General features: G+C 38.2%; 2 protein-coding genes across 2 annotated transcripts; one reads left to right on the forward strand and one right to left on the reverse strand.

The window, feature by feature from the left end:
• Positions 1 to 907: 907 nt before the first annotated feature.
• Positions 908 to 1,846, forward strand: LOC130871314 (olfactory receptor 2L13-like). The gene has a single exon (XM_057764668.1). The coding sequence runs from the start codon at positions 908 to 910 to the stop codon at positions 1,844 to 1,846; it is 939 nt and encodes a 312-aa protein (XP_057620651.1).
• Positions 1,847 to 7,977: 6,131 nt separating this feature from the next.
• Positions 7,978 to 8,916, reverse strand: LOC130871315 (olfactory receptor 2L13-like). The gene has a single exon (XM_057764669.1). It carries the CDS (start codon positions 8,914 to 8,916, stop codon positions 7,978 to 7,980), a length of 939 nt encoding a protein of 312 aa, XP_057620652.1.
• Positions 8,917 to 17,595: the final 8,679 nt, after the last annotated feature.

Raw genomic sequence — 17,595 nt, forward strand, 5'->3', positions numbered from 1 at the left:
TATTATAGTGGAGATAATTTTTATTTATGCTTTATATTTATCTGTATAGTCTTAAGTATTTGTTTTAAGAAATAGTAAGAGTACACAAAATGTTTGTCATCTCATTTCCTTCTGTGCCTAGTAGTAGTCCTGTGTACTTACCATGTCTCTGCCTATGTACTCCTCATTGTCAGTATTTCTTAATTAGATAATTATAAAGATTATTCTCATTTTTCTGTAACAAGATCTCCTTTTCAATTGGATTTGTTCTCAGCACAGACACATGCAATGCCAGGCAATTTGTTACTAGATGTGAATAATTGCCACAAGATACTCTTTGTTGTGCTATTTTGACCCATGGGATGGATGTGTATTGTATAGGATGAGTTGAGCAAAAGTGGCCAGTAATGAAAGTCTTGCAAAGGACAGTGTAACAGAATCATGGGGAAACACAGAGTGTGTAATTAGGTTAAATAATAGGCTCATGGGGGCTGGAGAGATGGCTCAGAGGTTAAGAGTATTGCCTGCTCTTCCAAAGGTCCTGAGTTCAATTCCCAGCAACCACATGGTGGCTCACAACCATCTGTAATGAGGTCTGGTGCCCTCTTCTGGCCTGAAGACATACAGACAGAATACTGTATACATAATAAATAAAATATTAAAAAAAATAATAGGCTCATGTAGAGTTAGCTATTTTATTCATGTTGCCACATCTTTGAACTGAGAACGTGGCAAGAAGTAACTGAGAAGGAATATACAGCTCAAATTTCAAAATAAGGTCAACAAAATGACTGTGCTGTAGGAAGAAAAAAATCAGTGCTAGTATTCATTAAAAGACAGTTCCTCTTTTTATTCTCCTGTCATAACTCACATGGGAATGTATTTCACTTTAGGTCCCGTTTCAAAAAAGATAAAGCAACACGTTTCCATGGAGAAATGGAACCACAGCTCAAGTGATTTCACTTTGTTAGGGTTGTTTCCACAAAACCAAACAGGCCTTGTGCTTTTGCTGCTCATCATCTTTGTGTTCTTCCTGGCTTTGTTTGGCAACTCAACAATGATCCACCTCATTCGTGTGGATTCCAGGCTCCACACCCCCATGTACATTCTTCTCAGTCAGCTCTCTCTCATGGATCTGATGTATATTTCTACCACTGTTCCCAAGATGGCATTTAATTTCCTCTCTGGCCAGAAAAGCATTACCTTCCTGGGCTGTGGAGTACAATCATTCTTTTTCCTGACTATGGCATGTTCTGAAGGTTTGCTCCTGGCATCCATGGCCTATGATCGTTTTGTCGCCATCTGCCACCCCCTTCATTATCCCACTCGCATGAGCAAAATGATGTGTCTGAAGATGATCATAGGATCCTGGATATTGGGCTCAATCAACTCTTTAGCACACACAGTCTATGCCCTTCACATTCCTTACTGTAATTCTAGGTCTATTAACCATTTCTTCTGTGATGTCCCAGCCATGCTTCCCCTGGCCTGTATGGACACTTGGGTTTATGAGTACATGGTGTTTGTCAGCACAAGCCTGTTTCTCCTACTTCCTTTCCTTGGCATCACAGCTTCCTATGGACGGGTTCTTTTTACTGTCTTTCATATGCGCTCAACAGAGGGAAAGAAAAAGGCCTTCACCACGTGTTCGACTCACTTAACTGTGGTGACATTTTACTATGCACCTTTTGTCTACACTTATCTTCGACCTAGGAGTCTCCGTTCTCCCACAGAAGATAAGATTCTGGCTGTCTTCTACACCATTCTCACCCCCATGCTCAACCCCATCATCTACAGCCTGAGGAATAAGGAGGTTCTTGGGGCCATGACAAGAGTCTTTGGGTCATGCTATTCCACTAAACATTGATCATTTCTTCTCTATTCATATTTCTGGTCCCCTGGAAAATGTCAGACTACTGTCATTTCTTGGAAATATAATGTGTGCCACACACATGTCACACCTTTCCGGTGATTTATTACTAATTAAGATTAAATAGTATGTTCATTATTACATACTAGTACTGTTATTCATATGTTCACATCATAGAATTATTGTCAATGATATCAGCAACAGAAATTAAAAGAGGAATTACTACCTAACATAATATGACACATTTTACCTTATTAATGTAAAAATATTACTATATCTTAGAGTCCTCTGGCAGTAGGAACAGGATCTATTCTTGGTGCATAAGCTAGCTTGTTGGAGCCCATCCCATGTGGTGGGATGCTTTGTTTAATGCAGTGGGGAGGGTCTTGGTCCTACCCCAATTTAATATACCAATCTTTATTGATTCCCCATGGGAGACCTTACCCATTGGAAGGAGTGGATTGAGGCTGGATTGGAAGACAGGCTAGGGGAAGGTTTCAGGAGGGGAGGGAGGGAAAACTGTGGTTGGAATGTAAGATGAAATTAAAATAAATAAATAATTTTAAAAAGAAATATTACTGTAAACAATACTGTTTATGCTGATATTCACATGTTGTTTCTACAAGATTACATGATTTAATAGATTTGATTATGTATTTTGCTTTTATTCTATCATTATTATAAGTTTATGTATATTGAATATTTACAACATATTATAGTTTAACTGCACCCTTTCATGTGATCTATGTTCAGTTGGTGCTAGTGTCTCCTATGTAGGAAGATTGGGCAGTATCAAAGTCATGAAATACTTTAAGAACATCAAAATCAACCACAGCAAAGTACTACCCCACCCCACGTAGAATATGGTTGTTTTTGTTTTGTTTTGTTTTGTATGTTGGGAAATATATCTCTGTTACTTTTCCTTCTTTATGTTAGCAGCTATACTTATTCCTCTCTTCTACCTGAAGTATTGACTCGAGTTTTATCTGTAGAAATTTTGAGTGGATATAAATTCTTTCAGCCTGCTTACAACATGGGAAGTTTATCTGTTTTCTTTAGTATGACACATAGCTGTGCTGGATAAAGTAGTCTGGTTTGATATCTGTGACCTTCTGGAACTTGGAGTATATTGTTCCAAGATTTCTAAGTTTAAAGTTTTCTCTGAGAAGAATGTTACTCTGATGGTTTTGTTTGTTTTATGTCTTTAGAGTTGTGCTGTGTGCATATGGGCTGTGTGATGCTTCTTTTTTGGTTATATCTACTTGGTATACTAATGGTCTTTGTGCCACTTATCTGTATGAATATGTTTTTTACTGGGAATCTTTCTTTTATGATGATCATAATATCTGATCTCTGTCTATTTTGAGGGCACCATAGTATGTCCATTATTCTTGGCTTTAGACCATGGGCCACATCTTAATTATGGAAGCCCATCCACAGCTGGGGGACTGGATTTCTATTAGGGACCATAAGAAAAACCTGATAAGTGCTATTACCCCAAGAATATTTGTCACCTTCCTAGATTTTAAATTTTTCTAAACATCATGTTGAAGGATTCTCTTTTCTGTTATCATTAAGTCTTTTATCCTCTTTGTATTTTCAGGTACCACTATTCCATTTAAGGGTGACAATATAATGAAAGTTTAATTTGTGACTTCTTCACAATTAGAATCTGTCATGGGAAACAAAGTAAATGTCAGTTATAGTTATGTCATATTAAGCCCAAATCCCCATATTTCAGAAATATTTTTATTTACATATAACAAATACAGCCATTGATCAAGTTGATTACCTGTAATTCTTTTATAGAAAGAGAATATTAGACATGTAGCCATTCTAGCACCCTTAAAAATTGTTTGTGGGTCGGTTGTGTTGGTATGAAACTTGGAATTAATTGAAATCATGGGCTTGTACATGATAAACTGTTTTTGTGGGTTTTCCTATCATGGTCTTAAGCCCTTTTCTCATATTATCACTTCTTCCTCTCTTCAACTGGAATCCAGGAGTTCAGTCCAGTCCTTAGTGATGGATATCTGCATCTGCTTCCATCAGTTGTTGGAGGAAGAATTTATAAGACAATTGAGGTTGCAACAAATCTGATTACAGGTAAAAGCCAGTTCAGGCACCCTCTCCGTTATTGTTAGGATTCTTTCCTGGGGTCATCCTTGAATACTCCTGGAAATTTCTTTAGGGTCAGTCTTCTCACCAAATACATAATGGTTACCTCTCTCAAGTATTTCTTTCCTTGCTCTTCCCCTCTGTCCTTTCTCTATTTCAACTATGACTTCAGAAGCCTGTACTCCACAAAATTGGAAAATATAAATGAAATGGACATTTTTCCTGATACCATATACCAAAATTAAATAAGGACCAGATAAAAAATTTAAATTGAACTATAACCCCTAAGGAAATAGAAATTGTCATCAAAAATCTTTCAAGCAACAAAAGCCCAGGGCCTGGTGGTTACATAGCAGAATTCTGTCAGAATTTCCAAGAAAAACTAATACCAATTCTCCTCAAATTGTTTCACACACTAGAAATAGAAGGAATATTGCAAAAAATATTCTTATGGGGCTACATTTACCCTGATAACCAAACCACACAAGGACTCAACTAAGAAAGAGAATTACAGACCAATATCAGTCCTGAATGTTGATGTAAAAATACCGAATAAAATACTGGTAAACCAAACCCAAAAACACATCAGAAAAATCATTCACCATGATCAAGTTGGCTACTTCCCAGAGTCAGATATGGTTCTACATATAAAAGTCTTTCAATGTAATCCATCATATTAAAAAACTGAAAGAAAAAAACCACACAAGATCATCTTATTAGATACTAGAAAAGTATTTGAAAATATTCAACACTTTTTCATAATAAAGGTCTTGGAGATATCAGGGATACAAGGAATATAAGTAAACATAATAAAGACAATATACAGCAAGTCAACAGCCAACATAAAACGAAATGGAGAGAAACTCAAAGTGATTCCACTTAAATCAGCAACAAGGGACAGCTGTTCATGCTCTCCATGTCCACGCATTATAGTACAGTAAATTCTAACTAGTGGAATAAGAGAACAAAAGGAGATCAAGGGGATACAAATTGTAAAGGAATAAATCAAACATTTACTAATTGCAGATGGTATAATATTATGCATAAGTGATTGAAAAATTCTACCATGGAACTCCTATAGCTGATAAACACCTTCATTAATGTGACAGGATTCAGGACAAACTCATAAAACAGTAGCCTTCTTTTATCATATGATTAACAGGTTGAGAGAGAAATCAGAAATGTATCACCATTCAAATTATCCATAAACAACATAAAATAACTTGGGGTAACTCTAACTAAGCAAATGGAAGTCTTGTAAAACAAGAACATTAAGGTTTTGAAGAAAGAAATTGAACAAGATATCAGAAAATGGAAATATCTCCCATGCCTTGGATAGGTATGACCAACATAATAAAAATGGCAATGTTACCAAAAGCGATCTATAGATTCAATACAATCCCTATCAAAATCCCAACACAATTTTTCATAGACCTTGAAAGAACAATACTCAACTTCTTATACAAAAACAAAACCTAGGGCAGTAAAAAAATACTATACAATAAAGTAATTTCCAAAGACATCACTATCCCTGACTTCAACCTCTATTATACAGGTATGGTAATAAAAACCTTTTGGTATTGGCACAGAGACAGATAGACCAATGGAATCAAATATAATATGCTAACATTTATCCACACACCTATGAACATCTTTTTTGACAAGCTTACGAAAAAAGTTAACATCTTCAACAAATAGTGCTGGAATACATAGTTGGATGTCATGGTGTAGAACAATGCAGATAGATCCATACCATTCCATGCACAAATCTCAAGTCTAAAAACATTAAATATCTCAACATAAGTCCAGTCACACTGAACCCCATAGAAGAGTAAATGAGAAGCAGCCTTGAACAGACTGATGCAGGATACTACTTCCTGAATATAACACCAGTGGTACAGACACTGAGATCGACAATAAATAAATGGGACTGCCTGAAGTTAAGAAGCTTTTGGAAGACAAAGGATAGAATCAAGAAGACAAAAAGGCAACATACAGAATGGAAAAAATAATCTTCACCAACCCCACATCTGAAAAAGGACTGATCTCCAAAACATACTAAGAACTCAGGAAACTGGACAGAAAAATACCAAATAATCCAATTAAAAATGGAGTACAGATCTAAACAGAGAACTCTCAATAGAGGAATCAAAACGTACAAAAGACACTTAAAGAATTACTTAGCATCCTTAGCCATCAGCGTAATGCAAATCAAAACAACTCTGAGATACCATCTTACACCTAGCAGAATGGCTAAGATAAAGATCAAAAACACTAAATAAAACTAATGCTGTAGAGGATGTGGAGAAACTAGAATACTCCTCTGTTGCTGATGGGAGTGCAAACTTGTATAGCTGCTTTGAAAATCAGTATGGTGGTTTCTCAGAAAATTGGGAATCAATCTACACAAGCTCCAGCAATACCACTCTTGGGCATATACCCAAAGGATGCACAGTCATACCACAAGGACATTTGCTCAACCATTTTCATAGCAGCATTATACATAATAACAGAACCTAGGAACAACCTACATGCACCTCAACCAAAGAATGATTAAAGAAAATGTGGTATATTTACACAATGGAGTACTAATCTGTGGTTAAAAAAACAGACATTTTGAAATGTGTAAACAAATAGATGAATCTAGGAATAGTCATTCCTACTGAGGTATCCCAGACACAGAAAAACCTTGCACGGTATGTACTCATTCATTAGTAGATAGGATATTAGACATAAAGGATAAGCATCCTACAGTTCACAACCACAGAAAAACTAGAAATCAAGGAAGACTCTAAGAGACACATATGTGGATCCTCCTGGAAAGGGGAAATAGAAAGATCTCCTGAGTAAATTCGGAGCATCTAAAGGCTGGTAGTAAATGAATGGGGAATGGGGAGGGAAGAAGTTGAGGGGGTAGAGAACATGAGGATATGAGATAATTGAAATAGGGAAAGGACAGAGGGGGAGAGCAAGGAAAGAAATACTTGATAGAGGGAGCCATTATATATTTAGCGAGAAGACTGACCCTAAAGAAATTTCCAGGGGTATTCAAGGATGACCCCAGAAAAGAATCTTAACAATAGTGGAGAAGGTGCCTGAACTGGCCTTTAACTGTAATCAGATTTGTTGCTACCTCAATTGTCATTATAGAACCCTCTTACAGCAATTGATGGAAGCAGATGCAGATATCCATCGCTAAGGACTGGACTGAACTCCTGGATTCCAGTTGAAGAGAGGGAGGAGTGATAATATGACCACGATAGGGAAAGCCACGAAAACAGTTGAACCGAGCTAGTGGAAACTCACCAATGCTGGACTGACAGTTGGAGAACCTGCTTAGGACCATATGCAAAAATCCATACCAATGTGAAATATTTGGGACTAGTAGTTGTTCTCTTAGTTTAAAAGTAGATTCAATAATCTACTGTTTTATCCAATCATTTTTATAATCCCTCTTTTTCTTTTCTAAGTTCAATTCTAAAATCTTATCTTTTTGGCTTAGTTTCCTCCCCGTTCATGATCAATAAGAACTATAACCAACCCCCATAAATGTTGATATACATCTATAATTCACCAAACATTCAGAAATCAAGCACCTTTTTAAGACTTTGGGCATTGTTTTCTTAAAGTTACTTACTGTTTTCTGAAGGCAATGGCCCATACAACAGAAATAGATTCTGGTGCTACTGAGAGGAGTCTGTCAGGTAGTCCAAGTTTCACCACTTACAATATTACTTGTACAGTTATAAGGTAAAGTGTATCTTATTATATTAGGACATCCATTCATTTTTTGTCTAATTTTTGTTACTGATATCTTTGACTATAATATGTTATGATATAAACATGTGAATAATTGTATTAGTGTGCAATAATGAACATACTATTTAATCTTAACCAGTAATGAATCACCAGAAAGATATGAGAGGTGTGTGGCACACACTATATTTTCAATACATGGCTCTAGGCTAACATTCTCTAGGGAAAGAGAAATATGAATAGAGAACAAGTGATCAATGTTTAGTGGAAAAGAATGTCCCCAAAACTCTTGTCATGGCCCCAAGGACCTCCTTATTCCTCAGGCTGTAGATGATGGGGTTGAGCATGGGGGTGAGAATGGTATAGAAGACAGCCAGAATCTTATCTTCTGTGGGAGAACGGAGACTTTTAGGTCGAAGATAAGTGTAGACAAAAGGTGCATAGTAAAATGTCACCACAGTTAAGTGAGTCGAACATGTGGTGAAGGCCTTTTTCCTTCCCTCTTTTGAGTGCATATGGAAGACAGCAAAAAGGACCCGTCCATAGGAACTTGTGATGCCAAGGAAAGGAAGTAGGAGATACAGGATTGTGCTTACAAACACCATGTACTCATAAACCCAAGTATCCATACAGGCCAGGGAAATCATGGCTGGGACATCACAGAAGAAATGGTTAATGGACCTGGAATGACAGTAAGGGATATGAAGAACATAGATTGTATGTAATAAGGCATTAATGGAGCCCAGTGTCCAAGATCCTATGATCATCTTCAGGCACATCATTTTGCTCATGCGAATGGGATAATGTAGAGGGTGGCAGATAGCCACAAAACGGTCATAGGCCATGGAAGCCAAGAGCAAACCCTCAGAACCTGCCATGGTGAGAAAGAAAAAGGATTGCACTCCACAGCCCAAAAAGGTAATGGTTTTCTGACCAGAGAGGAAGTTGAATACCATCTTGGGAACAGTGGTAGACATATGCATCAAGTCCATGAGCGAGAGCTGGCTGAGGAGGAAGTACATTGGAGTGTGGAGTCTGGGATCCACGCGAATGAGGTGGATCATTGCTGAGTTCCCAAGAAAGGCCACAGAGAATATGGAGATGATGAGCAGCAGAAGCAGAAGGCCTGATTGGTTTTGTGGAAACAATCCTAACAAAGTGAAATCATTTGAGGTCTGATTCCATTTCTCCATGGAAATGTATTTCTTTCTCTTTCTTGAAAAAGTGACCTGAAAGTACAATACACTTATCACATAAAGTAAAAAAGAATTGAGGAACTGCCTTGTAATGAATGCTTGCACTCAGTTGTTCTTCCCCCAGAACCATTTTGCTTTTGAACTTGAAATCTGAGCTGAACATTTCTTCCCTCTTGTCTCTGACCAAGTTCTCAATTCAAAGATATATGTGTGACTATTTCAAAATCAAAGGTGGCAATATGAGTCAGATAGTTCTCATATTTCCTGATAGTTACTCGATGCAAGGTCATTATCACTAAAGATCATCAGTCCTCCTTGCAAAACTAAGAAAGCCCCTGTCTTCTTCATCACTTGCTTCCTGGCCCTCTTCCTCTAAATGTTCATACTGTAGTCGTATATCAGGGATCTTCTCCTTGATGCTGTCTCTCACATTCTCCAAAAAATCTTTGTCTTTCCTGAAAGTGACCTCCACTCACAATTCACTACTCTAGAACTAAAAGGGTTTGTGTATGCTCAGATCCTCACTAATCCTAAAATTCTGTTTGTGTATACTCACTTGCATAAGGGATGCCTTGTATTTTTCTCAGATTTATAGATATTAACTGAAGAAACACACAAAATGTAGGTATTTATACAATGAAATGCAATAAATGACACACATTGCCTAATATGCATATTTGATATTTCAAAATTGTAAATTTCATACACATAAGACACAATAGTAAAAATTTAGCTTATATGTACTCTTTTCTCCTCTTGTTATGCAGCTCAGGGCTTTGTACTCCACTGGGAGGAGTGAGAATCCCTTATAAACATGTTCATGGTGGGAAGAAATTATGTAGCCATGTGTTGTTTATTCTGCTCATCCATATTTTTTAATAGTTATATTTTCATTCATTTATTTCCTCTTATTTGTTGGGGTAGGTGTATGTTTACAAACTCAGTGATTCCTTATCTTTTTTCTTTTAAGAAAGCATGATAAACAAGAATAAGAGACAGTTGGACTGAGACTTAGCTTCAGCCACAAGGTATAGGCACCATATAGGCAGGTCTTTGTGTAGTCTCCTATTCAAAGTGATGAAAAAGGAATAGGTTAAGAGGAAAAATTAAAGAGGACAAATATAGTGAGATAAGTGATTGTGCATGGCAGCTGTGAGGGCAATTATGTGTGAAAAAGAGTACTTGAAATCTGATCTGAATAAGTTGATAAAACAAAGAGAGTCATGTGTTCTTATGCACATTTCTAGACCTCAGACAGGATGCTCATGCACAGAAAGGAGTTGCTCTGGGGACCATACAGAGAAGACTATAGAGGGAATAAGAATATCTGGTAACTTTTCTGGACTTGAAAACAGAACCACACATCTAAAAAAATCACCGATACCTGGTGACATGAGGACAGTGGGTTGCCTACCTGACATAGGCTCCTGATATCAGTTAAAGCAGATGTTCATCCTATGTGTCTGTTAAAACAAAGAAAACATTATCCTTAGAGAAAATAGGTTATCGATGACATGTCTCAAAGCTGACAACATCTTTTTTTTTTTTTTTAAATCCAGTCTTCTGCATCATGATTTGTGAATAATGAAAAACGTATTATGGGCACTATAATTTAATTCCATGAACACTGGTTTAGTAATAGAGGAAGGACTATTACAATCATTCTCTCAGGAGTTTTCACTAACCATATTTGGACACAGTCTGCAGTAAACTTACACTTCATGTTTGATTTCTAGGAGAAGAATATCCAGGTTTGGGCTCTCAGATTACTTCTTGGTGATTTATAAATATGTTTTGAGAGGACAGTTACTGCAGTTTTGTTCCCAATGTTTAGAAACTGTCATCATGTTTTAATCTGTGGGAACAGCAATATTTTGGGTGCTGATACCTGGGAATTTAATCTTTGGGAACAGCAATTTTTGGGGTGCTGATACCTGGGATTTAAGGTTTAAGCCATTGATCTAAACTGAGCTAAATATTTTTACATAGATGACCAGATAATTTCAGTGTTGGGTATGGGTGTGCGTGCACATGTGTGTGTGTGTGTGTGCTTGTGTGTGTGTGGCTTTTCAAGATAGGATGCCTTTGTGTAGCCACGGTTGTCCTGGAACTTGCTCAGTAGACTAGCTTAGTCTCAAAATCAGAGTTACCTGCCTATGACACCAAAGTTCTGGGATTAAAGGCATTTAACACCACCAGCTTGCTGAATATGGTCTTTATTTAACAAAGAGTTACAGAAAGAATTCCAATGACTGCAAAGTAGATGTAATATTAGTGTCCCTCTTAAGCATTCCAAAAGATGCAAAAATCATAGAGATATTTGAAGCCCTGGTGTAAGCATTCTCTTGTGTAGGAGTGCTGCATTGCAGAATATTAAAATAATTTTGCCAAAGTCAAGGATATGTAAACATAATAGTGATACATGGCTAGCAAAAAAAAAAAAAGTTTACAGATCACAAGACCAGGCAGGTCTTGTCAAACACCATGTGACTCTGGAGAACAAGAACCTCAACGAGCTGTCTGCATTCAACATATATTAGGTTTTCCAGAAGTAGAATTTCATTTTACATCTTTGCATTTGAGAAACCTCAACACCAGAAAAATACAGCCTCTTATCTATAGTCAAACCTTCAAAAACAGCACATTGCAGAATTCAAACATGTTTACACTTTTTACTCTTGCATAAGTTCACTATTACCTTTCTAATTTTTTTGAAAATCCTAGGAAGGACTTCCTCAGTATAACAAATCCATATGCGCATCAACTCCCCTGGTTATCCCAACACAGATCAACTCTGCTCATAATGTTTTCTGGACTCAGTTTATCTATGGACCTTATACTTGTGCTTATGTTTGTCAGAAAATGTACCTTTACAGCAGAGCCACTCCTTGCAGTCTCTGGGTCTTAAGAAGTCTTCAGCTACCCTCTTTGTTCATGTCCCTTGTGAGGTACTCTCCCTGTGCATCAGCCTCAATTGAACAGGAGTCCCTTCTTCCACCAAAATATTAGAAAGAAACTTCCTACTATCTACTACTCTTTCTTCTTATTCATGATAAAGCCAAGATAACATCATTAAACCTCCTGAGATATTTACATTTATTTCTCATATAAAATCATTCATTAGTAATTATTTTTAAATAAAATGTGAAATTAATTTTCACAGACTATGATGCTGAAAGACAGAATGACAAATGTCTTATTTTATATGCACAACCTTAGATCATCAAGTGTGTGATGCTCCTCCTTTTCCTCTAATTGATCCCTTATCCCCAAATCTACAGGGACAAAGTCTTGGCCATTTCTCCTCACTTGACTATTCTGAGGTAGCTCAGTTCTGAACTTATAACAATACATACATAAATACATAATACATACATATACACACACGGCAATCACCACATCTGTAATAACAGGATGTCATTATTATAGACTAAGGAGGATGACTGCATTATATCAAAATGTGACTTGAGAGATATAAAGGATATTTGGATATACATAAAAGCCCTTCATTACTTAGTGTTGGTCTCTACCAGGGTCCAAATTGATATTCTGAAGCATTGATCTAGACAGAAGTTGTATTTTAGTCAAAGTTAAAGAGTCATCCATGATAACAGAGCCACCACTAATTAGAAACACAGGTAGACTGAATTTCAAAATTGACATCAATTAATTGCTTTGCTTGTTTGTATTCTTTTCAATATTAAAAGTCTATGTATATTGAATATTTTTATGATCTGTGCCCAGTCATGTTACCAATACTCAAATAGCGCTATTTCTGTAGGAAAATAGAGTAATACCTAAGTCATGAAATAGTTTAAGAACATCAAAATTAACCACAGCAAAGTACTACCTCACCTCAGGTAAAATAGAGTTGTTTATCAATGTTTTGCATTTCAGTAAATATATCTATTATTTTTCCTTCTTTAGCTTAGAAGCTGTACTTATTTCTCTTTTCTGTCTGAAATCTTGACTCTAGTTTCATCTGTAGGAGTGGTTGAGTGGACATGAATTCTTTTATCCTGTTTAAAACACAAGAAATTGATCTGTTTCTTTTAGTATTGCACACAGTTATTCTGGATAAAGTAGTCTGAATTGATATCTGTAATCTTTTGGAACTTGGAGTACATGTTCCAAGACTTCTAAATTTATTTTTTTAAAATTATTTTTATTCTTTTTTAATTAAAATTTCCACCTGTCCCCGTTCCCCATTTCCCTCCCCCTCCTCCCAAATCTTGCCCCTCCCCCCACTCCCCTTTCCCTATCCCCACTCCTCTTCTCCTCCCCCCACTCCATTCCCCCTCCCTCTCGATACTGAAGAGCAGTACAAATTCCCTGCCCTGCGGGAAGACCAAGGTCCTCCCACTTCTATCTAGGTCCAGGAAGGTGAGCATCCAAACAGGCTAAGCTCCCACAAAGCCAGTTCATGTATTAGGATCGGGACCTAGTGCCATTGTCCTTGGCTTCTCATCAGCCTTCATTGTCTGCCATGTTCAGAGAGTCCAGTTTCAACCCATGCTTATTCAGTCCCAGTCCAGCTGGCCTTGGTGGGCTCCCAATAAATCAGTTCCAATGTCACAGTAGGTGGGTGCACCCCTCGTGGTCCTGACTTCCTTGCTCATGTTCTCCCTCCTTCTGCTCCTCATTTGGACCTTAAGAGCTCAGACCGTTGCTCCAAATTGAGTCTCTGTCTCTACCTCGATCCATCGCCAGATGTAGGTTCTAAGGTGATATGTAAGATATTCATCAGTATAGGATAGGATCATTTCAGGTTCCCTCTCCTCAGTTGCCCAAGGTACCAGCTGGGGACATCTCCCTGGACACCTGCAAGCCCCTCTAGACTCAAGTCTCTTGCCAACCCTAAGATGGCTCCCTTAGTTAGGATATATACTTCGCTGCTCCCGTATCCATCCTTCCTATATCCTAACCATCCCAATCCCTCAAGCTCCTCCCATCCTCCCCTTCTCACGTTTCTCATCCCATTTCCCCTTAGCCCCAAGCCACCTCACCCGCTAGTTCCCAGTTTTTGCCCGGCAATCTTGTCCACTTCCCCTATCCAGGCGGATGACTATACGATTTTCTTTGGGTTCACCTTCGTATTTAGCTTCTCTAGGATCACAAATTATATGCTCAATGTCCTTTATTTATGGCTAGAAACCAATTATGAGTGAGTACATCCCAAGTTCCTCTCTTTGGGTCTGGGATACCTCACTCAGGATAGTATTTTCTATTTCCATCCATTTGCATGCAAAATTCGAGAAGTCATTGTTTCTTACCGCTGAGTAGTACTCTAATATGTATATATTCCACACTTTCTTCATCCATTCCTCCATTGAAGGGCATCTAGGTTGTTTCCAGGTTCTGGCTATTACAAACAATGCTGCCATGAACATAGTTGAACAGATACTTTTGTCATATGATAGGGCATCTCTTGGGTATATTCCCAAGAGTGGTATTACTGGATCTTGGGGTAGGTTGATCCCAAATTTCCTGAGAAATCGCCACACTGATTTCCAAAGTGGTTGCACTAGTTTGCATTCCCACCAGCAATGGATGAGTGTGCCCCTTTCTCCACACCCTCTCCAGCAAAGGCTATCATTGGTGTTTTTGATTTTAGCCATTATGACAGGTGTAAGATGGTATCTCAAAATGTTTTAATTTGCATTTCCCTTATCGCTAAGGAGGTTGAGCATGACCTTAAGTGTCTTTTGGGCATTTGAATTTCTTTTGTTGAGAATTCTCTGTTCACTTCAGTGCCCCATTTTTTAATTGGGTTAATTAGCATTTTAAAGTCTAGTTTCTTGAGTTCTTTTTTTTTTTCTTTTTTTTTGTGTTTAATTGTTGTGATTGCATTTTTTTTACTTATTTATTTATTTTTATTCTTTTTTAATTAAAATTTCCACCTGCTCCCCATTTCCCATTTCCCTCCCCTCCTCCCAAATATTGCCCTCCCCCCACTTCCCTCCCCCTATCCCCACTCCTCTTCTCCTCCCCCCACTCCATTCCCCCTCCCTCTCGTTACTGAAGAGCAGTACAAATTCCCTGCCCTGCGGGAAGACCAAGGTCCTTCTATCTACGTCCAGAAAGGTGAGCGTCCAAACAGGCTAAGCTCCCACAAAGCCAGTTCATGTATTAGGATCGAAACCTAGTGCCATTGTCCTTGGCTTCTCATCAGTCTTCATTGACCGCCATGCTCAGAGAGTCCGGAATCAACCCATGCTTATTCAGTCCCAGACCAGCTGGCCTTGGTGGGCTCCCAATAAATCAGTTCCACTGTCACAGTGGGTGGGTGCATCCCTCGTGGTCCTGATTTTTTGCTCATGTTCTCCCTCCTTCTGCTCCTCATTTGGACCTTAAGAGCTCAGACCGTTGCTCCAAATTGAGACTCTGTCTCTACCTCGATCCATCGCCAGATGAAGGTTCTAAGGTGATATGCAAGATATTCATCAGTATAGGATAGGGTCATTTCAGGTTCCCTCTCCTTAGTTGCCCAAGGTACCAGCTGGGGACATATTCCTGGACACCTGCGAACCCCTCAAGAGTCAAGTCTCTTGCCAACCCTAAGATGGCTCCCTTAGATAGGATATATACTTCGCTGCTCCCGTATCCATCCTTCCTATATCCCAACCATCCCAATCCTCCGAGCTCCTCCCATCCTCCCCTTCTCATATTTCTCATCCCATTTCCCCTTTGCCCCATGCCACCTCACCCGCAAGTTCCCAGTTTTTGCCCTGGAATCTTGTCTACTTCCCCCTCTCCATGCGGATGACTATATGATTTTCTTTGGGTTCACTTTCTTATTTAGCTTCTATAGGATCACACATTATATGCTTAATGTCTTTTATTTTATGGCTAGAAACCGATTATGAGTGAGTACATCCCATGTTCCTCTTTTTGAGTCTGGGATACCTCACTCAGGATAGTGTTTTCTATTTCCATCCATTTGCACGCAAAATTCGAGAAGTCATTGTTTTATACTGCTGAGTAGTACTCTAATATGTATATATTCCACACTTTCTTTATCCATTCCTCCATTGAAGGGCATCTAGGTTGTTTCCAGGTTTTGGCTATTACAAACAATGCTGCTATGAACATAGTTGAACAGATACTTTTGTCATTTGATGTGGCATCTCTTGGGTATATTCCCAATAGTGGTATTACTGGATCTTGGGGTAGGTTGATTCCAAATTTCCTGAGAAATCGCCACACTGATTTCCAAAGTGGTTGCACAAGTTTGCATTCCCACCAGCAATGAATGAGTGTGCCTCTTTCTCCACAACCTCTCCAGCAAAGGCTATCATTGGTGTTCTTGATTTTAGCCATTCTGGCAGGTGTAAGATGGTACCTCAAAGTTGTTTTAATTTGCATTTCCCTTATCGCTAAGGAGGTTGAGCATGACCTTAGGTGTCTTTTGGCCATTTGAATTTCTTCTGTTGAGAATTCTCTGTTCAGATCAGTGCCCCATTTTTTTATTGGGTTCATTAGCATTTTAAAGTTTAGTTTCTTGAGTTCTTTATATATTTTGGTGATCAGACCTTTGTCTGTTGCAGGGTTGGTGAAGATCTTCTCCCAGTCAGTGGGTTGCCTTTTTGTCTTAGTGACAGTGTCCTTTGCTTTACAGAAGCTACTCAGTTTCAGGAGGTCCCATTTATTCAATGTTGCCCTTAATGTCTGTGCTGCTGGGGATAAACGTAGGAAGTGATTTCCTGTACCCATATGTTGTAGAGTACTTCCAACTTTTTCTTCTATCAGGTTCAGTGTGTTCAGACTAATATTGAGGTCTTTAATCCATTTGGACTTGAGTTTTGTGCATGGTGATAGATATGGATCTATTTTCATTCTTCTACACGTTGACAACCAGTTCTGCCAGCACCATTTGTTGAAGATGCTCTCTTTTTTCCATTGAATACTTTTAGCTCCTTTATCAAAAATTAGGTGTTCATAAGTTTGTGGGTTAAAATCAGGGTCTTCTACTTGGTTCCATTGGTCGACTTCTCTGTTTTTATGCCAATACCAAACTGTTTTCAATACTGAGGCTCTGTAATAGAGTTTGAGGTCAGGGATGGTAATGCCTCCAGACGATCCTTTATTATATAAGATTGTTTTGGCTATCCTGGGTTTTTTGTTTCTCCATATAAAGTTGACTATTGTCCTCTCAAGATCTGTGAAGAATTTTGATGGGATTTTAATGGGGATTGCATTGAATCTATAAATTGCCCTTGGTAGAATTGCCATTTTTACTATGTTGATCCTCCCTATCCAAGAGCAAGGGAGATCCTTCCATTTTCTGGTATCCTCCTCAATTTCTTTCTTCATTGACTTAAAGTTCTTGTCAAATAGATCCTTTACTTCCTTGGTTAGGGTTACCCCAAGATATTTTATGCTATTTGTGGCTATCGTGAAGGGTGATGCTTCTCTGATTTCCATCTCTGCTTCCTTATCCTTTGTGTATAGGAGGGCAACTGATTTTTTGGAATTGATCTTGTATCCTGCAACGCTACTAAAGGTTTTTATCAGCTGAAGGAGTTCTTTGCTGGAGTTTTTGGGGTCGCTTATGTACACTATCATATCGTCTGCAAATAATGAAAGTTTAACTTCTTCCTTTCCGATTTGAATCCCTTTGATCCCCTTATGTTGTCTTATTGCTATTGCTAGAATTTCAAGCACTATATTAAAGAG

This window comes from Chionomys nivalis, chromosome 3, assembly GCF_950005125.1.
Source record: "Chionomys nivalis chromosome 3, mChiNiv1.1, whole genome shotgun sequence".
Taxonomy (NCBI): Eukaryota; Metazoa; Chordata; class Mammalia; order Rodentia; family Cricetidae; genus Chionomys; species Chionomys nivalis.